The 21,565-nt window shown below is 41.3% G+C and overlaps 1 protein-coding gene across 3 annotated transcripts in view; it reads right to left on the bottom strand.

The window, feature by feature from the left end:
- ZNF516 (zinc finger protein 516) overlaps positions 1–21,565 on the bottom strand; it is a 146,044-nt gene that overhangs the window by 69,957 nt on the left and 54,522 nt on the right. For all 3 annotated transcript variants that reach the window (XM_060244085.1, XM_060244084.1, XM_060244086.1), the window contains exon 2: positions 17,643–19,661. In XM_060244085.1, coding sequence (XP_060100068.1) covers positions 17,643–19,464 — 1,822 coding nt within the window. In that variant the 5' untranslated portion in view covers positions 19,465–19,661. The remainder of the gene's footprint in view (positions 1–17,642; positions 19,662–21,565) is intronic.

Here is a 21,565-nt window from a genome sequence, read left to right on the forward strand (position 1 = left end):
AGATATCACAGCAAATTAGAGGCAGAAGATATCTGGAGCTTCAGGTGGAAAATAATGGAGAGCACATTCCTAATAATTCAAGCAATGATGGGGAGATTAAAAAAATTATTCATGACAGCATTTGATTAGTTCTTTAGCCTACTGGCAATTTCAAGTTACTAATTTAACTAGTAGCTTTTAGGTATTTTATTATTAGTTACATTGTAAACTGCTTTGAGTTCCTATAAGGCTGCTAAAAATGCTTTAAATAAATAAGTAAAATGTATTTCTACATGACTTGCACTTCATTCCCTCAAGTTGGAACCAAGACAATACTATAATGGAGCAACAGTAGCAGACAATACTATAATGGAGCAATAGTAGCAGGAGTTGTGCAATTTGTTTGAGACCCAAGATTATGGGTGGAAAGTGGAGACTTATAGCACAATCCAGAGGGGGGGGGGGCTAAAAGCGCTCTGGGAGCCGACTTGCCGCTACGTTGGTGCCAGAAGCATTTGCGTCAATGTATTACCAACGGCGCCACAGCAGAGGAGAGTTACATGGGCAGGAGGCCGCCTCAGCGCCACTCAGTCCGAGAGCAGCGGCGCCTGAGGGCTGCGCCCAAACGTGGACGGAAGTGAGGCACAGCGCGGCATTCAGGTGGAGGAGGGGGTAGAGTTGGGGGCATGGTCAGGCTTAGGCAGCTTCCTGAGCAGTTTGGCCCATGACATGCGCCCCCCAAGAGGCGCAACGTTATGCCTGCAAAAACAATGGCATGTCCCATAGGCACTCATTGAAACAAAAAACAAAGGTCACCTCCGCCACTGCAGAAGCTCGCAAACCCCTTAGGAAATGGCGTGATTGCCTCACCAATCCCTTTGCGCCTTGGGCTGACGAGCCCCCTCCCCAGCACCCAATCGTGGTCTCCCCCTTTCTAGAAATACTTCTGCTGTGGCCTTGCACAACTCAGTTGTTAGGGTGAGAAGCACATGGCGGGAAACTCTGCCAGCGAACTCCCAGCCATACAGACTTAGAGTGAGGGACAGGCAGGCACGTTGGTGGCGGGTTTTGCACTGCATGGTTGCTTTGACATATCTTTGACTTGCCTGGGGTTAACTGCTCTGGTTTCCAGGTCTCCACAGGTTCCGGGCGCCTGGAAGCTCTGCATGAGAGGACTGTCACCCATGGCTGGGTAAGTTCCACTGCTCCCCCCCCCGGCCTCCCCCTCCCCTCACTCTCGATCACTCAGTGTGCGAGCATCTCTGGCACTTGAACCAGGCAGTGGGTTCCAGCAGGGGGCATTTGCTGACCCCGCTCCCCTGTGCTGCCGCCTGCTTCCTTTCCTTGGTCTGCCCACTGCCGTGTTCCCAACCCCTGGCAGGGCACAGGGTGTGTGTGGGTGGCAGCTGCCCTGTTGTGGGGAGGTGGGTTAGAGACTGTCCCTTTAAGAGAGCACCCGGCTGAAACACAGCCTGCTCTTCCAGCCGCCGCCCCTGCAGGTGCTCTTGATCTCTGTCTCCGTTTTGCAAATAGAACTCCAACATAGAGGCTTCCGTGTGTGTCACTCCACTGCTCCTCCACTCCCTCAGCTGTTTCTGCCCGCCACTCTGAATGGAGCCCCACCCACAGCGAGACTTCCCAGCACGCACCAGGGAGACTGTTGCACTCAGAAATCACAGTATAAAAACAACAAGGTATAAAAACAAATCCTGTGATCATATATCTAATTTGAAACCTGCCCCCCACACAGAATTATAGAGTTGGAAGGGACCTACAGGGTCATCTAGTCCAAGCCTCTGCACAATGCAGGAAACTCACAAATACCTCCCCACAACATACCCCAATGACACCTGCTTCATGCCCAGAAGATGGCAAAACAAAAACCTCTCCAGGATCCCTTGCCAAACTGGCCTGGGGAAAAATTGCTGACTGATCCCGAAGTGACAATCAGCATTCTCCTGGGTATGTAAGAAAGGGCCCAAGAACTAAGCACTGATACAGCCCTTCCTGGCCTCCCTCTCATGATCTGCCTAATTTGCAGAATCAGCATTGCTGTCAGATGGCCATCTAGCTTCTGTTTAAAAACCTCCAAAGAAGGAGAGCCAACCATCTCCCGAGGAAGACTGTTTCACTGAGGAACCACTCTGTCAGGAAGGTCTTCCTAATGTTTAGTTAGAAACTCTTTGATTTAATTTAATTGCTTCTGGTCCAATCCACTGCCTCTGGCGTGACCTTCTGGGGCAACAGAAAACAACACAGATCAAAATGGGGCCAAGTACGCACAAGGGCCATTTCTTTAAAGGTATAGGGCATCCCCAGGATTGCAGAAAAATGCAACACCCCCCCAAAAAAATCATTTTTTAAAAAAAAAATCAGTTTTAACAAAAATACTGGGATCTTGCAAAGCTACATTGTGAGATGTCACTATTTCTGAAATAGACACAGAAGCTACCTGCTACAGTATGAGAAAGGCAGTCATGCAAGAGAGGAAAAATAGAAGACAGAGAAGCTGTGATGTGATGTGAGCCAGCTGGCCAGAAGAACAAGGAGTTGGAGCTGCTGCCACCACTAATCCCCCCAGATGGCCCCCAACAACATACACATGCTTGCCATCAAATGGCCAGGTAAGCAAGGAGGGGGAATCCCCCTACTTCTGTACTCTAAAAACAAAAGATAATTATATTTCTTTGTATTTTTGTTTTGTACACAGTAATGAAAAAACTACCGTATTTGCCAGCGTATAAGACAACTGGGTGTATAAGACGACCCCCCAACATTTCCACTCAAAATATAGAGTTTGCTATATACTCGCTGTATAAGACTACCCCCTCTTCCGCACACCTTCCACACACCAAATGAAAGGTAAAAGAACATCCGGCCTGCCCCTACATCTCCCTGTGACCGGCACTAGTGCGCAAGTGCGCATGTGCGAGCTCTGCGTAGACAAGGGGCGGGCCGGAGCGCCGCTGCTTCCCACCGAGCAGAACGGGCCGGTCACGCCAAAAAGGCTGGCACCCCTGTCTCGCTGCTGATGCTCGCCGCAGCCATGCTGATGACCCGCCGCGGCCACGCTGGATACCGCGCGATACTGAACGGTATGTAGAATGAGGTGGGCGGGCATCGGGAGGCCACTATGGGCACCGGGCGAGCATCGGAAGGCCACTATGGGCAGCTATGTCTATCCCAACTGAAGTGCACCCGGTGTATAAGACGACCCCCTCCCCCACTTGGAGGCATGTTTTTCAGGGCAAAAAAGTAGTCTTATACGCCAGCAAATAAGGTATTTCATTATCAGCCATGGATTCTATTCTAGACATATCCCTTGTCAATCATTCCCAGAAAGTTGCACTTACATGTTAACTGCTGTTCCTTGAGTAACCACCTGGGGTGGATGAGGAGGAGGAAGCACCTCACACATTTTAGGAGCTGTTGCATTCTCTGCAGCAGCCTTCCAGGTCTGCAGTATCAATCTGGGACTGCACAATGGCCATGACACTGAGTACCAAATGCCACTCTGTGGGTCATTTCTACTAATATCCAATAAACAGTTTATGTGGCATCTTTACTCTCATGAACAAAATTACTAGAGAGAATACATGATATCAATTAACACTGAACAAGCTTATATTTTTATATCTATAAATAACAGCATTCTTGAGTAACAGACTGTACTCCATGGCCATTTTGCACATAATGCAGAAGGCAAATTTGCCATCAAACTTTCCTGAGGCTCCTTTCTCAGATCACTTCCCGTCCCTCCTGCCTGCTCTTGTAATTCACCTGAGGAGAGTTGGAAACCACTTTTGGGTCCTAACCCACAGTTTGAGAACCACTGCCTTGCAATAAAAAGGCAACCATAAGAACATAAGAGAAGCCATGTTGGATCAGGCCAGTGGTTCATCCAGTCCAACACTCTGTGTCACACAGTGGCCAAAAAAGAGATTCACAAGTGGGGCTAGAAGCCTTTCCACTTTGCCCCCTCCCCAAGCACCAAGAATACACAGCATCACTGCCCCAGACAGTTCCAATAATACGCTGTGGCTAATAGCCACTGATGGACCTCTGCTCCATATTTTTATCCAAACCCCTCTTCAAGCTGGCTATGCTTGTAGCAGCCACCACGTCCTGTGGCAGTGAATTCCACATGTTATTCATGTGTAGGAAGTACTTCCTTTTATCCGTTCTAACCCGACTGCTCAGCAATTTCATTGAATGCTCACGAGTTCTTGTATTGCGAGAAAGGGAGAAAAGTACTTCTTTCTCTACTTTCTCCACCCCATGCATAATCTTGTAAACCTTTATCATGTCACCCCGCAGCCAACGTTTCTCCAAGCTAAAGAGCCCCAAGCGTTTTAACCTTTCTTCATAGGGAAAGTGTTCCAAACATTTAATCATTCTAGATGCCCTTTTCTGCACTTTTTCCAACGCTATAATATCCTTTTTGAGGTGCGGTGCGGTGAACAGATTTGAGGTGCGGTGACCAGATTTGTTTTCAGTTCCCTTCCTAATAATTCCCAGCATGGTGTTGGCCTTTTTTATTGCAATCATACACTGTCTTGACATTTTTAGTGAGTTATCTACAATGACCCCAAGATCTCTCTCTTGGTCAGTCTCTGCCAGTTCACACCCCATCGACTTGTATTTGTAGCTGGGGTTTTTGGCCCCAATGTGCATTACTTTGCACTTGGCCACACTGAACCTCATCTGCCATGTTGATGCCCTCTCACCCAGCCTCAACAGATCCCTTTGGAGTGCCTCACAATCCTCTCTGGTTCTTACCACCCTGAACATCTGCAAACTTGGCCACTTCACTGCTTACTCTCAACTCCAAATCATTTATGAACAAGTTAAAGAGCATGGGACCCAGTACTGAGCCCTCCGGCACCCCACTGCTTACCGTCTTCCAAAGTTATATTAATTTTTCACAACCCAAGCAGCTTACAAAAAAAAGATCAGAAATCTGATAACACAATCTATTATCTTCTAGGTAGGCTATGACATTTGGGAAGACATTTTAACATATGGGGTTCATAGACACAGATACATACTGAGGACTCAAAGGAAATACCCCATGGAAAGGATCAGTACATCCAGAGGAGCAAAAGTTACATTTATACCTGCTCCACTGTCTGCAGCAGCTGCACTCCCCTTACCTCAGACAATGTCTGCGTAGTAACTTCTGGCTTTGATGTAACTATGCTTCAACATGTGAATCCAGCCCTACCTATAATTAAAATCTGAAAATGTAGAATTCCATTCTAATGGGTAGATGCAAAGAATAAAAATACAAGTAAATAACTGAACTACAAGTGTTTTGCATATACGCCAAGGGAAACAGTAAAGTCCCACTAATCACTGTATCCTTCTGACGTCTTTTAAAATAGTTTTAAAATAATTTAAAATAATCCTAACATACAATGAATCTAAAAAACATTTCAAGTCACAGAGCTGATCTTATCCTGGTTCCATGACTGACAGTTGAGGCTTTGCCAAATGCCAAACACTGAATAATTGTTCCCCCATGTGAATGCAAAACAGTGGGCCTTCACTTCAGCTTTGCCTCATTCCTCATACTTGAGTCATTCAGGCTTTGTGCAAATGGAAAGTCCTTGAGGATTAATCCTGCTAATGTTTTCTTTTCTGCGTTCAGAATTAATTTGGGTAATTAAAGGGGGGATCTTTATTCTCTATTGAGACCATCAGTCACAAGCCCTGGGTATTTTCTCTGATGTATTCCATTCTGATGGTTGTGTGAGCTTTATATTATTTATATACAAGTTAAGGGCAGAAATGCATTTGATATTTACAGGCTCTTGGAACCTGCAAAGTACTTTCAGATGCAGACAAATCTAAATTGCTAGATCTGAAATCTGAATACTGAAGTTTGAAACTGACATCTGTCAGTCAAAATAAATGAAATCTGACCTTAAAGCACTGTCCAATGAACAAGTGCTAGTTGGGCAGTCAGTGAAAGACTTACAGTCACTTCATCCAACTTCTAACTATAATTGGAACCTCCACAGCCAACATATACACAACAAACGTTAGAAAGGATCAGGATCAAAAGGTCAGAGGTTTTGCTTTCCTTAGATGTTCTAGAACAGGGGTGGCCAAACTGGCTTCACGTTAAGAGCCTCACAGAATAAATAACAGATGTCTCAGAGCTGCAAAACATGACTGTCAGATGTTTGAGAGCTACAGGACAGGTCAGGAAGGAAGGCAGGAAGGCAAATAGATGGGTAAGGATGGAGGTAGAGGTAGAAAGAAAGCAACTAACTTTAAATGTATTCTCCAAGCTGCCAGCTAGATTAGCTTGGAGAAGTGATTTAAAGAGAGAAATACCTTCTCCAAGCCAGCCAGTGGGGTGGTGGGGACTTTGAGAGCCACACAATGTGCGTGTAAGAGCAACATGTGGCTCCCGAGTAACAGTCTGGTCACCCCTGTTCTAGAATATACACAACCTGCTTCCCCACCCCTTTAATTCTAATTTATATCTGCAGAAAAATGGAAAGGGCATAAACAATCCAAAACATTTGAGTAATTAACTAAAATGAATATGGGTCACATATTCTGAAGTTAGAATTTCACTCTGACAGTGTCCAATCATGAATGCCATTACACTGTATCTAACTACATTAGCCAGAACTTCATCTAAAAATTCTTGTTATCTCGGTTTCTTCATCACACATCACTCTGTGATACAGAAGAACAAGAAGAAATATACAAGAGAAATTTCCCTGCTGCACAAAATGCAATCAAAATCATCAATCTGCTTCCACAACAATTTGGCAATTAACTCTCATTAAACCTTATTCATCATGGCTAGTAGCCACTGATAGACTTATCCTCCATGTATCTGTCTAATCATATTTTAAAGTCCCAAGGTGCAGCTTAAGGAAGGCTTTTGAAGGAGCCCTTCAAAGCCAGTGTTGTCCTGCTGCCTACAGTGGAATGTCTTCCCTTTTAGCCGCCCTGAGCCTGCTCCGGTGGGGAGGGCGGGATATAAATCCAATAAATGTAATCTAAATTTTTTATGTTTAAGATGCAGTTCTGACTGCAGCCACTAGAAACTGGGAAATCTGAGCAAAGCAGAAAACTCTAGGATCAACTAAGCTTCCCTGGCTTTCTCCAAGACTCAAGCAGACTTCCTTAACAGATCATGCTGATAGTTGCTACAGTAACTGCAAGAGAGAGAACAAATTTCTAGTCCAGTGGCACCTTTAAAACCAACAAAGTTTTATTCTAGGCATAAGCTTTCATGTGCATGCACAGTTCTTCTGAGAAAGGTGTGATTCTTCTGAGGAGCACAATTTACATTGAAATTGCCTTGCTCTGCTGTTTACTCTGAAAGATGATTGCATGCATAGCATTAAAAGAAAGGAAGGGAGTACAGGAAACAGATGTGTTGGGATAAGGGGAAAGGAGAATTAAAAGGAAATCAATTTGGCTTATTCTGAAATGGTGCTTTTTTTTTTTTAGATTAGATTTCTATGTGTCTATCCAGGATTTTATTTTCTTTCAAAAAGACCCTGATTTGGAATTACAACAACTGGACTGGATTTCATTGTTTAATGACTGGAAGTAAATGGCTAAGTGCTTAAAAATACATTTAAGATTCCATTTGTTCCAGTTCAATAGCCACAGTTCAATAGCCACAGCCCATCAACTGCTCCCCCTACACAAGTTAAATAAATGTGAATGATTCAAGAAAACATGATCTAATGGTTACAGACAGACTAGGCTCTTCGGTTTGAATCCCCACTTTACCACAGAAGATTGTTGGGTGACCTTGGGCCATTCACACACTCTCAGCCTAAAGCTTCCCAAGGCTGTCGTTGCAAGGATAAAATGAAAGAGGGTAGAATGGTGTTGCAAGCTGTTTTGGGTCCCCATTGAAGAGAAATGCAGGATGTAAAGATCTAAAGAAACAAATAAGCGACACAACCTGGAGCCATTCCTAGAGCATGTTGCACAGTGTTGTTGTTTGTTTCCTTTTTTTAAGGCTACATGATAGTACCACTGACCAGAAATTAATTAAGATGAACTGGTCAGAATGATTTGGTTGGTATCATCCCACATTTCAAGCTGCCTCTATTAACGAGCTTGACTGGTTTTAACAAGCATTCTTGCTGATGCTGTTATGTCTGCTATCCAGTTTCTGGTATCCAGATTTGAACAGTGTACGGAATCCAATTAAATATAAATATACATACACACATATGTTTTCCACCTATTAATCCTTTCTCAGTTATTTCTCTTCTTTCCCCACTGAAAATACTTAGGTAAAATGGGTTAAGTCTTATTTTCCCTGGAATGTTTGTAAATGAAGTGATTAATGACTTCCAACTGTAGAATTTTCAATTGAAAATATTATAGGGAGGGAAACAAGTTCAGTAAGAATACTGTGCAACAGCTGTTAGCACCTGCTAAGGCACCTTCAAATGTAGCTATGAAAATTCTGATATTATCCTAGTAGGGTTTTTTTTTTAAAGACATTGATTTCTGGGAAAAATACTCCAATATTTGTGGTGTGGAAAGCAGAGTAACTGTTCCATTAGACACAACCTCTGCCCCTCACCACTGAAGAAATCCTCAGGCATAATCCACAGAAAGGCATTTAAGCACTGCTTAGGTATTTGGAAGGGATTGCTCTCCCTCTTTCCTTCCTTCTAAAATTGGCACTTTTTAGGTTTGTTTACTTATTAAAATATGTATATTCTACCTTTCCTCTTGTGTCAAGGTGCTTTACAAATATACTTAAAATATTACAGATGGAAACCAAACTGGTGTATTTAGAGAAGAGGTTTGGGTACTGGATAGAGTTTATCAGCCTTCTGGAAACCAAAAAAGTGACTAGTCAAAGAAAATATACTAGAGTGTTTGGAAAACACTGGTAAAAAAGCATATCATCTTAAAGATTTGAAGTCACTGTGAAAAGTTTATGAAACTCTCAAACACCTGACACATATGAGCTAAAGTCTGTGCATATATTGATTTACATCAGAGTTCTATATTGAGTTACCTCAGAAATGTTACCCCTGATCTCACCTGATCTTTCCCTTCTATGTTGAATAAAATATTTTGTTAATTTGGAATTTCAAAAAGCCTTGAGTGCCATTGCAGTTGTTTACATTAAAGAGGGCTCTCTCTCAGGTTCCTGAGCTGAGCCAACAGCTGAAATATACTGCGACAAGGTGGGACAACCAGAGTTCTTCAGGAAAAAAAGAAAACAGATAACTAGGACTGCTCAGTCAAAATGGAAAGAAAAATAAAGGAAAAATCTTGCCACTCAGGAAGGGAAGTAGACCAGGGCATCATGGAGGACAAACTCCCCTGAAGGACAAGCTTGACCAACTGTATCAATTTTGCATTAAGTGACCACCGTGATGTGCTTTGTGGGCTCTAATTACCTAGGGGTAATGTTTTAGATGGTATCATATACTAAAATTGTATAATTATATTGTCTTTTATTGGTTATGAACTGTACTTTTATTAACTGTTTACTGGTCTATAAACGTTAAAAATAAATGCATTCATTCATTCACCTTGGAGTAATGAAATCCACATAATAAGTCAAATAGATGTTCAGAATACCCCAGCCTAATATCAAAACACTAACACTGATGCTACCCAAAGAGGATAAAAACAAATGATTATTCAGGTTAATATAGCTGCTATCAAATGCAGTACTGGTGCAGTACTGGTGCCCACATACCTTGTTTTTTTAACCACCCAAGGTAAAACTAAACTGAATTTTCAAGAAAAGCCAATTATAACTGAGGAAGATCATAAGCCTAAAAGCAACCAACAACATTTATGTCAGAAGAATTATAAAAGACATGCATGTGCAGATTAAATATGTAATTTCTTAAAAATCCATTAGTTATCATTAGTCATCAAAAATCTGCATTGCCTTCAGAATATGGCAACCCTGGAGAAACAAGGAGTGAAAACAACATGAAAAAAATATCTGCAATCTTCAAATTCACACATGGCACATGAAGAACAATTTTCAAGAGCTTATTTTCAGTTCAGTAAAGGGAATACCAGGGTCATGACATGAAGGCAAGAAATGGCAAACCACCTCTGAACATCTCTTGCCTTGAAAACTTTATGAGGTCACCAATGTCAGCTGTGACTTGATGGCAACAACAGCAGCAGCAGAAACTACAATAGTATACAAGACTCAAAGATCTCTCTAAGGCCTTTTAAAAAATGACGAGGGGCATCTCCATCAGCTTCAGTGTTCAAGGCAAATCTATATATATATATATATATATATATATATATATATATATATATATATATATATATATATATATATATATATATATATATATATATATATATATTCACACCAGCCTGCATAGAACTACCACAAATGAGCCTTTGGCATGAAGTCAGCCTATCTACTTCAGCATGTTAATCTATATTAGTCAGCACATCTTGGGTAACAAGTAATCATGAGCTGCTTGCATAATTAAGCCCAAGAGACAAACACCAACCTAAGGGAGATGCAAGCTGAATTAAAGCCTATGCCCTGTCTCATCCTGACTCTCATATACTAGAATTTAACCATTTGTATTGGGAGATTTATATCTAAACCAGTGGCTCATCTTTTTCTTTTTTTCCAAATTTTGTTCTGGAAACATGTCATTATGCCTACATCCTCCCACCACATCAAACAAACATAGGCCTAAACTAAACCACACAAGTAAATGAAGTTATTTCAAATGGTTTAGCATCACTAGGAGTGGTGCCCAACCGAATTCTATATAGCAAGAATAAACTGCATAGATTTAAAACACTATTAATTATATCTAATGTTTTTATGGCTCTAACAATAGGGGGTTTGGTTTTTCACCCAGAAAGCACTTTAATTAACTGTTTGCTTGTTTGATTTGTTAATCACCCTATCCCAGCTTGCTATGGGTGATGTACAGAGGCATGATACCATAAAACAATATACAACTTTAAAATTCAATATACAATTTTAAAATTTACAATTTGATAAAAATTATAAACCAGAATAAAAGATCCAAGATGGCATCCTATAAATTTTCTGATCCAATTCTGAACTACCTGGACATTTTCTGGGAAAGGGGAGAGGGAATTTGAAACTGCATCAGACAACTGCAAACCCCAATCATTTAAGATAAAATAAAAGTAAGAGTGAAATAAGAATCTGCCTTTGATTGAATTGTCTTATTCGGTAATGGCAATGATAACATTTTATCAAGCATTACAATTTATACTTCAGTCAAGTGTTTAGCCTGGTCAACAAACCACTTAAACCAATTTATCACTATTGAATTCATTTCAGGTTCCCAACTCTCCCCATAAAACCACCACTTATTTTATTCTATTTTTAATAATTATAATTTCTTAATATAGCCATAAAAATAATTAAATAATAAAGTAAGAGTTATTGTTTTGCCTGCTAAGTAAAAAACAGTACTTTGTTTCTTTCCCCCATTAGGGTTACCAAGCTCCAGCTTTTGTTTCTGCTGTAATGCAGTGAGAGAATTTTTTAAAAAATGGCTTTCAGACCAACAGGGTAACATCAGTTCTGGGGAAACCCTGAAGTTACATCAATCCTCTCTAGGAATTGCTGGGACTCTATGGTTTTACCACAGAATTTCTGGAACTTCCTCGGAAGGCATGATGGAACTTTTAAGGTTTTCCCCAGAAGTGACATCACAGTATCACCAATGGCTGCTCCTCTCCATCTCTACCCCACACAGATTGCCAACCCTACTCTTCAACCATCCCAAGAAACAAGACCCAGTAATTATCAATTGACTCATGAAAGCAATGGCTGTCCACTTGAGGGAAAAGCAGTTATTTAAACTGGATGTAGAATCAAGAGGTAAAATTTTAAAATAAAATAGCCCTGAGAAAGGTCAATAACTCCTTGACTATTCACACAGGCCAGCCTGGCACTGCAATTACATTTTTATATTTTGAAAATTGCTACAAAAGACAGGATATAAATAGTGACAGCGCTTCAATTCAACGGGCTACCAGTTGCATAATCTGATCTTACATTATAACTGAGTGAATGAATCATGGCAATTCAATATTAATGGGTATGATCCTAAACCTTTCTAAATCCAATGAAAGTCAAGGATTGCACACTAAAATGTTTCAGTGAGAAAAAAAACTAACAGTACAATTTTACTCAGAATTACTCCATTTAATTTCAATGGGCTTAGACTGAAATAACTGCATAGGCGTGCACTGTAAAATACTTAAAAAAAAAACCTTGTAATGCTCTGCCAACCTGACCTGTGAGACTAACCTATTTACTGTATCTGTAGTCCCTGTCCCTCTTACTGATTTGGATCTTATAAATAGGTTCCATATGTGCTAGAAAGTCTCTGTTGTGGAAAAACTTCCTATTCCGCTTGCACTTTCGCCTGAGCAAGGGCTCACTGAAAATCAATGATATTTCACAAATGGAAGAGGAAGTATGCTCCATGACAGAGGCAATCTAGTGTGTATGGTATGGAACTCATTTGAAGTATCTAAAGCCTTGGTCTGTAGACACAAAACTTAAATTCATACATAACTTCAGGAATCTTAATATTCCAAAACTGAGATTTCAACTGGTGAGTCTGCTGGGTACAAATGCTTGGTAAATTCACCCATGGTATTTTTTTAAATCTATGTTCTATTCAAAAAAGGTTTTATATTTCTATTTTTAGATTAAATACCACCAAATATTTGTTTGCAGTTCTAAATCAGTGGGTTGAATACAAAAGCACTGTTCCACAAAATAACTTCTGTTTCTGCAAGGTAGGATCTGTGATTTTCATGGTTTTTCTGTTCAAACGGCAGCCCCAAACTGTTCCTAAAGATTCTCTGTTCCTCAGGAGCAGTTTTAAGGGTGGTTTAGGCAGCTCTGGAAGATGAGAGAAGACAAGAAGAATCTGTTCTCCCAGAACTCTTCTCATAGGTCTTTAGGCCCAATCAGGAGGTTATATTTAGTTTTAGAGGATATAAAGGATTTATAACATTTATTTATTTATTTATTTTATTAGATTTATATCCCACCCTCCCTGCCAAAGCAGGCTCAGGGCGGCTTACAACAATAAAAGCATTTACAAATATTGAGCATTAACTAATTAAAACCTTAAAGAGTATAACAATTAAAACATATTAAAACAATTTGGTGCTCATGATAAATTCCAATAATTTCAGTCTTCTTCAGTATCTTCATACGTAGCTATCAATTAAAAGCAAATTGAAATAAAGGAACTGGACAAGGTCCCGGAAGGCTCTTACTTCATCCGGAAGTTGGTTCCACCAATAGGGGGCCGTGGCTTTGGGGAGAGGGAGAAAAAAAGTGGGCTGACAGAGGGGAGGACAGAGGAGGGGGCTTTTCAGCATGAAGCAGCAGAGCTTTGGTCACAGCAGCCCGCGAGGTGCACTGGCTCATCTCAACCAATGGAGCCTATGAGCTCTGGGACAAGAGCCAGAAAGTTGATGGCATCTGGGGAAATCCCCATGGGGTGCCCTTGCAGGCTAGGGTGCTGCTGCCAGACCAGAGGAAGTCTGAGAGTCTTTTCAACTCCAAAGGGCTTAGGAGGGTGTGCTGCAAACTGCTTCGAAGCTGCAGCCACCCCAGACACCCTTCCCCACTGTCCTTGCTGTTTTGCACACTTAACTCACTTGACTTTGTGAGGCTGCTGAGCCTGTAATCAATTTGCAGCAACACTGAAATGGGGGGGGGCAAGGAGATAAACGCACAAAAATAAATATGAATGGCTCTGGGACCAGTGCTAACAGTAGGAGGCAAGCGGCATGTGGAGCCTCCCCATAGCCAGATTGGGGGTGGGCAGGTGAAGAGGATGAGCAAAGCAGACAAGCCAGGCACTGAAGGCAGCCATTCCTGAGCAGACTCTTTCCCAGGCCTCATGCTTTCTTCCCCCTTCCCACCTCAGCAATGACAGTAGTGGCAGAAGAATTCACCTGCTCTGGCCCAAATGAGTCCTTCCTCAAAGGCCACAACAGACCTGGAAACGGGCTGCCCCCTTCCCTATCTTTTTAGTGACAGAAAACAAGCCTTGAATGCTGGCAATACTGTTGTTACCTAGCAATCCCCACAATGGCCACTGCCAAGGGCATTCATTTTGTGAAGCTACATGCATTGCTTCTATTGGGGTTTCTATTCTATTTGGTGGGGTTAAACCCTCAATGAATTTAGGGGGGTTGTTTTTGTTGTGTTTTGTTAAATTTCAGATTTTTATGCAAACCTGGGGCTTTTATTGGGTTTGTAGAAATGACTCCAGTGCCCAGATTTAAGTATCCATGGTTTTGGGCTCATTGAGAATTAGATATACTGATAGCAATGTGTTCTTTAAAAAAAAAAGGCATTACCTTTCCCAAGTCCTAAATATGGAATGAAATAGAGACTAACAAATATGTTATCCAGCATTCCAGAGCACCATAATATCTAAAGAAGAATGAACTTTTTAAAATCTGCCAATTCATTGTTACAATGTTAGAGAATGATTCAGTTCAAGTCTGATACAAGATGACGTACAAAGCCAATGCATGCATGGCATAATTTAAGTGTATATATACTGTATGTGTGCAGTGATGTATGTACAGTGCGACATAAAACTAAAAATGTGAACACACCACACTCGTCATACGGATGGACAAAGAAAACTGGCTGTAAACTGCAGCTAACTACATATGCAAGTGCCTATAAATTATCCAAAGTTGGTTTGCCTTTGTGCCTCAGCACAGAAGCTGAACAAATTGCCTAAATTTTCCTCAGAATTTCTTATTACTTCTTCCACAATGTTTATGACAGCATGCCAAAAACCTCAAAATTCAAATCAGCTAACTCTCTGGGGGGGAAATAGTTGGAAAGCATTGTTCTGCTAACAACAAAAAAACACAAATAGACTAAAGGAAAGAAATTCTCTCTTTTTTTAAGGATATGAATGAGTCTTATAAACAAAGAAAGAGAAACAGAGAGGGGCGAAAAGATACAAGAGCACTCACAGTTCTGTTCCTTCAAATATTTACTCTGCTTCTATTTGGAGAATAATTTGTTCCATTTAGCCAGAGTCAGACTCTGAAGACTACAGTAATCCAGAGAGATTAATTACAGACTTGGAGTACTTCTAGCACAACTCTGAAAAGCAAAGAACTGAAGAGAAGAATGGTTTCTTCTCTCATTGATGGTGGCTAGCCAGTCTGGGGTGCTGCAGGGTTAGATGAGCAATTTTGTCTGTCATCCATTGCCGAAGCAAACCTGGATATAACTTGCAGGGGACAAAGGAGAGCAAGACTGGGACTAAACGCCATCAAGCACAAGTGCTAATGTACATAAACTAATAACAAAGTGGGGAGGCTGAGAGAAACTGATGGAATAAATCACAGATCCTAGGCCCATTCAAATGGAACAGTTCAAAATATGTCCATTACACAGCATGAAATCTGCAATGGAACACAAGCACAGGTGGGCAGAATGAAGAACATTTTTAGTATAGATGCAGTGTGTCAGAGAGGTCACTGAATGCAGTTCCCTCTTGCACTTTGCCTCCTTCCACAAAATTATTTTTTTCCAGCCAAAATCATTTCTGATCTCAAACCCAACTAGAAAAAAATGGGGGTTTTGGGGGAAGAGACAATGCATCCCCTGCCCAAACACCCCTTTTGTGCTTTGAGCCTCCAACCTCACTTTTATAGTAATAATAACAAAATATGCATCTGATGCCACCTTACCCAGTTAATCCCTCAGTTAGTTTTCAATTGCCCTTCATTTCGGGAAAAAATAGCAAGAATAATATTGATATAAAGTTACTGGATTTAGTCAAGGACGTCTGAAAAATATATACAGTTCCTAAACGCAACCACGAGAACAATGTCTGAACTTCCAATTTGTTTGCAGGGTTGAAAAGATGATCACAAAAGAGAGAAGAAAGAGGTCTGTCTGTAATGAGGGTTCTCCTTCTTCACTTCTCTGACATATCCAAAAGAATAATCTCAATCAATCTCAGTATCCTTAACGACACAGAAGACAGCTTTCCTCTGCCTCTGGTTGCATATTTTGTTGTTGTTCAGTCACACAGTCGAGTCCGACTCTTTGCGACTCCATGGACAAAGTCACACATACTCAACTAGTAGGATGGGAGCTGCTTCCATGCTACTCAATATCAATATGCAGATGACACCCAACTCTATCTGCTGATGGACGGCCGGCCTGACTGCGTCCCTGAAAATTTAGACCGGGCCTTGCAGGATATGGCAACGTGGTTGAGGGGGAGCGGGCTGAAACTGAATCCAGCGAAGACAGAAGTCCTTTGTCTGGGTCGGGGCGCTCGGGAAGGGGAAATACCTCTCCCGGTCTTCGACGGGGCGCCACTGAAAGCGGCGCACCGGGTTAGAAGTCTGGGAGTTTTACTGGAGCCTACATTATCAATGGAGGCCCAGATTGCAGCCACTGCCAAGTCAGCCTTTTTCCACCTGAGGCGGGCAAGGCAGTTGGCTCCCTTCCTAGAGCGCCAAGATCTGGCAACAGTACTTCACGCAACGGTCACCTCAAGACTGGATTACTGTAATGCCCTCTACATGGGGCTGCCTCTGTACCGAACCCGGAAGCTGCAGCTGGTGCAGAACGCAGCGGCCAGACTGTTGCTGGGGCTCCCTAAATGGGAGCACATACAGCCTGGACTGCGCGAGCTGCACTGGCTGCCAGTTATATACCGAGTTCGTTACAAAGTGCTGGTCATTACCTTTAAAGCCCTATATGGTCGAGGACCTGTCTACCTTAGGGACTGTCTCTCCCCATACGAACCCCAGAGAGCACTGAGGTCAGCTGGAAAAAACTTGTTGACCACCCCCGGACCAAGAGAGGTGAAGTTGCAATGCACCCGCAATCGGGCCTTCTCCTCTGTAGCCCCGAACCTATGGAACCAACTTCCAGAGGAAATGCGGGCCCTGCGGGACTTGGAACAGTTCCGCAGGGCCTGCAAGACCTTCCTCTTCCGACTGGCTTTCGCTGACGAAGAAAGAAATTGCTAATGATTACCGCCATCATGAAAGAACAAATAGCATTAGCACTTTTATTAATTTAATTAATTAATTTTAAACGTATTAGAATTTTAATGTTAAATGTAATTTTGTTTTCTGTATAATGGAAATCTGATTGATGTTGTTAGCCGCCCTGAGCCTGCTTCGGCGGGGAGGGCGGGATATAAATAAAATTATCTAATCTAATCTAATCTACTCAAGAGAGCTAATCCACAGTGTAGATCTCATCCAATCCACATCTTGTTGGGAAGGTCAGAAACAATCAGATGGGGAAGATTTGTAGAACTGGCTCTCTCATGCGACTGATTAAATTCATGCACACTCTCTAGTGACATGGGACCATGCCATGTCGAAGTGGTGCTATCACTATATTTTATACATGTCTTGAATGTGAAGTGTAGCATAAAAAACCTCACTTTGGGAGGTTAAAGTTGTGGTTCACGGAAGGGTATTTTAAAGACATTTCATTCATTTTGAGATTCTTCTTTCCAGCATCACTAATGTTTATTATCAAAAGTAACTGAAAAGACCTGCAACTGGTTTAGCTTTTTTGAAAAAAAAACAGCAAAACATCAAACATAAAAAAATGTGTTATTGTTTTGGACACTTACATGGTGATGGCTCATGCACTCCTTCCTCTGAACTATCCTCAGGTACTTCTTCACCCATGCCAGAGGTGACAGAATCTTCTGGAGTAGAAGCTGAACCTGGTGTGCTTGGACCACTTACAGAACCGGAATCTCCATCCTCACTGTTCGATCCATATCGATCTTGCTGAACTACAGCCCTGCCTTCACTGCAGCTTCTGCGCTCTTTCCTGTGCACACGGGAATGAAGCACCATTTGGTGGTAAGTGCGGAAGATCTTGCCACACTCAAAGCACTCAGTGGACTTGTTCTGTGATACCCTTCTGCTCTGACGTGAAGATGGTCTATACTCTAGATCATCTTGACCTAGGATAGAATTGTCCCCTGAATGTGAACTATTGTTTTTCTCTGAACGCCCACTGGTGCAGTTTTTCTTTTTTGGATTGCCTGAAGAGCTGGGTGAATCATGCTCTAGTTTGCGCTTCTCTTGACTGACAAGAATATATTCCCTCTTATCCTTGTCATAAGTGACATCAGCATCTGCCAGGACTTCATCCCATCCCAAATACTTCACATATTCAGAAGGCTCTGCAACTTTTCCTTTGGTAGCCAAATGCCAAGACTGGTAGCTATTAACTGGATCCAGCTCAGCTACTCTTCTTCCTGACTGCCCTCCTACAAAACCATCTACCTCTACAGATGGCTTCAATTTCAGATATTGGAGGAAAAACTGTTTAGCTATAGTTGTGTCAAAATCTCCATCAACTAGACCCTCAGCTCTATGTTCACTACGGGCTCTAGAAGACCTGCAATGTACAGAATTATGTGCTTTTAGGCTTTCCATATTTGTAAACAAGTTTCCACACTTGGTGCAAATTTCATACAAGGACAAGCCAGTCACAATTGTTTCCTCCTGAACAACGTCATTAATAGTGGCTATTGGCTCCAAATCATTTTTTGGCTTGTTTTTGCTCCCCGATTTGGGGCCATGTGATTTCATGTGGTTTTTGAGGAACCAGGGTTCTTTAAACTTTCTGCCACATATATGGCACCCATGGTCAAATGACCCTCTATGCTTTTTCATGTGAGCTTTGAGGAACCAAGTTTGACTAAAAGCCTGTCCACAGACTTCACAAGGAAACTCCCCTCCACTTGACTCACTCTTGCAGTTCTCAGCACAAGTTTCTCCATTTGGAATCTGAGTGGTAATGTGGTCTCTCTCTATGTGATTTAACAGTGTTTCTTCTTTTAATGTCATATAATTGCACAGCCTGCATTTGAAAGGTTTGTGGATCTGATGAATGTGCTGTTCCAATTCTTTCTTCCCTTCAAATTTGTTTTTGCAGAAAGTGCACTGTAGAGGACATAACTTAACATCTTCCCCAGTGGATACATCTGCCATCATCTCCTTTCTGCTGCTTCGAAGTAAGATCTTGCCACCTTCTGTTGGAGTTGCTCCATTCAAGATCTTGTTGCAAGCAGAAGTACTTTTGGTAGGGCTGGTGCAACCATCAAGACCTTCTGAGACTCCCATCTCTCCAAGCTGCACTTCTCCTCCCACCTCCACCTCGTGGTCCTGACTGATAGTGCCTGTTCTGTGACTCCGGATGTGTATCTTCAAATTGCCCTTTTGAGAAGCTCTGTGGTCACAATAAGGGCACTTGTATGGTTTCTCCCCTGTGTGTTTCCTCATGTGCTGTGACAGGGAGCTCTGGAAAGGAAAACTTTTGCCACATATGCAGCAGCTGTGCAATACGGACTTGTCTGCATCCATATCATTCTTGCTCATCTTGTGAGGGCTAGAGGCTCTTCGTAATTCCATCCTGGCATCTATGCTACAATCCATCTGTACTACAGCAACATTAGTAAAAGGGACAATACTTTGTCCAGTAGAAGGAAACTGTGTTGCAGTTTCAATTGTGCATTTCTGCTGAGTGAGGTTTTTATCTCTTCATTCTTGTATTCAGGTTTTCCCTCTGTTGCTTGAAACAATTTGAGATACCAACATTCATTGATGGCTTTGAGTCAAATGGCCAAGAGCATCTGGAACAAAAACAAAAGAACAAAAAATAATTGCTAAATGTGAGTCATTTAAAGCTTTAATTTCAGGATTATAATTTGTTCTATATAAAAAGTTAATATCTACTCATAAACTTGAGTAAGTATTGAATGAAATAATACTCTAAATAAAACTTATTAGTAGAACATGACACATATAGAGATCACTTCAACAGAGGGTTGGTGTAATTGCTATTTAATAATTTTTTTAAAAAAAAATCTAAATTCTTCAAAATTCTTCTAATTTTCCTTCCTAAACCAAGCAGAGTTATTGGTATGCATATTTAAATGAGACATTTATTCACATTAAAGTAGCTGAAAAATTTTTAAAGTCTGTTGTTTTCATGAAAAACAAAAATTTTGTTTGCTCAGAGATAAAAAGATTTTGTAGATTACATTACTCCATTGCTATTGAAAATGACAACCCAGACATTTCTGCTCTACACACACTGAAACAGCTATTTGTTTGTTTATTCTGATTGAGATTAAGGTCACCATCAGACACTCTGTTCAACATGCTACTATCTTCTGAAATAAGTTGGCTACCAGAGACAGGACATTCAGTAGTGACTTCCCTGTACAACCCCCAGCCCTAGAGATTTGACTGGCATGTATATTTCTAACCTCAGATGAAGAAATTGCTGTTCTTCCAAGAATTTAGGCAATAACAGCTACGTCTTTTTCACTTATTTGTCTTGCTGGCATTTCAAACTCATTTGATTTTTTGCTGTTCATGTCATTAGGTTCTATTTTGTGTGTGTCAGTGCTGTCAAGTCACCTCTAACTTTTGGCAACCCTCTGAATTAATGACCTAAAACATCCTATCTCTAACAGCCTTGCTCAAATTTTGCAGGCTGAGAGCCATGGCTGCCTTGACTAAGTCAACCCATCTCATGTTGGGTCTTCCTCTTTTCTGGCAGCCTTCAGCTTTTCCTAACATTATTGTCTTTTCCAGTGACTCTTGTCTTCTCATCATGTGATCAAAGTACGAGAGTCTCAGTTGGTCATGTTAGCTGTTTTAACTACTACAGTTACCATACTAATACTTTCATTTATTTATTGGCTGGTGCTTACTTTGCTGTTTGTTGATTGAATGTTACTGTGTTGTGCTCATATTTTAAGGCAAACCACTCAAAAATTTTCAATAGAGGGCAGTTTAGAAATATTTTAAATAAATGAAGGGGGTTTTTTGGAAAGAAGCAACACTTGTGTACATTTAAGCATATTTTCTAAAGATTGGCAATACACCAATATCTGAATTAGGTAAATACTGAAGTAAGCTTGGAGACCCTGCCAATATTTTAAAAAATACATGAACAAAGTTAAAACAGTTTTACTTTACAATTCTCACCCATTCAAATCAAGAGAAGTTTTACTACTGATTTAAATAGGAGCAAAATTATCTTTCGGTATTTCTTTAACGGTAATTCAGAGGTCTTGATGCCTCTAGCATTTATCCAGGCAACAATGCTGAAGAACTGCATGGTTACTTGAGGTACATTACACTTTGTTCGATAGGGCTTATTCCAATGGATTCAGAGGATTGACTTTGAACTTCTGCTACAGAAGTGAAGCAGAGCATTTTCTCAGACATTAATGACCAGCTGGAGTTTAATTATCTTCCCATAAGGCATGTCTTATTGGTGATGTTTAGCTTTACCAACAGTTGACCTAACAAACTCACCTCACTACCTGAAATGTAATGAGTATCACCCAAAACTCTCTTATACAACAAACAAACAGGTAGCTAGCAAAAACAAAGACGTGGTCACACCCATTCTCATTCACAATGCAACTTTTAAAAAATCTGGGCATTAATTCAGAGCAGATTACATTAGTATCCTCTACCTTGGAATAATATCTGCTTATAGCCAAGATTGTGAGAGGAG

This window comes from Heteronotia binoei, chromosome 7 (genome assembly GCF_032191835.1).
Source record: "Heteronotia binoei isolate CCM8104 ecotype False Entrance Well chromosome 7, APGP_CSIRO_Hbin_v1, whole genome shotgun sequence".
In the NCBI taxonomy this organism is placed as follows: domain Eukaryota; kingdom Metazoa; phylum Chordata; class Lepidosauria; order Squamata; family Gekkonidae; genus Heteronotia; species Heteronotia binoei.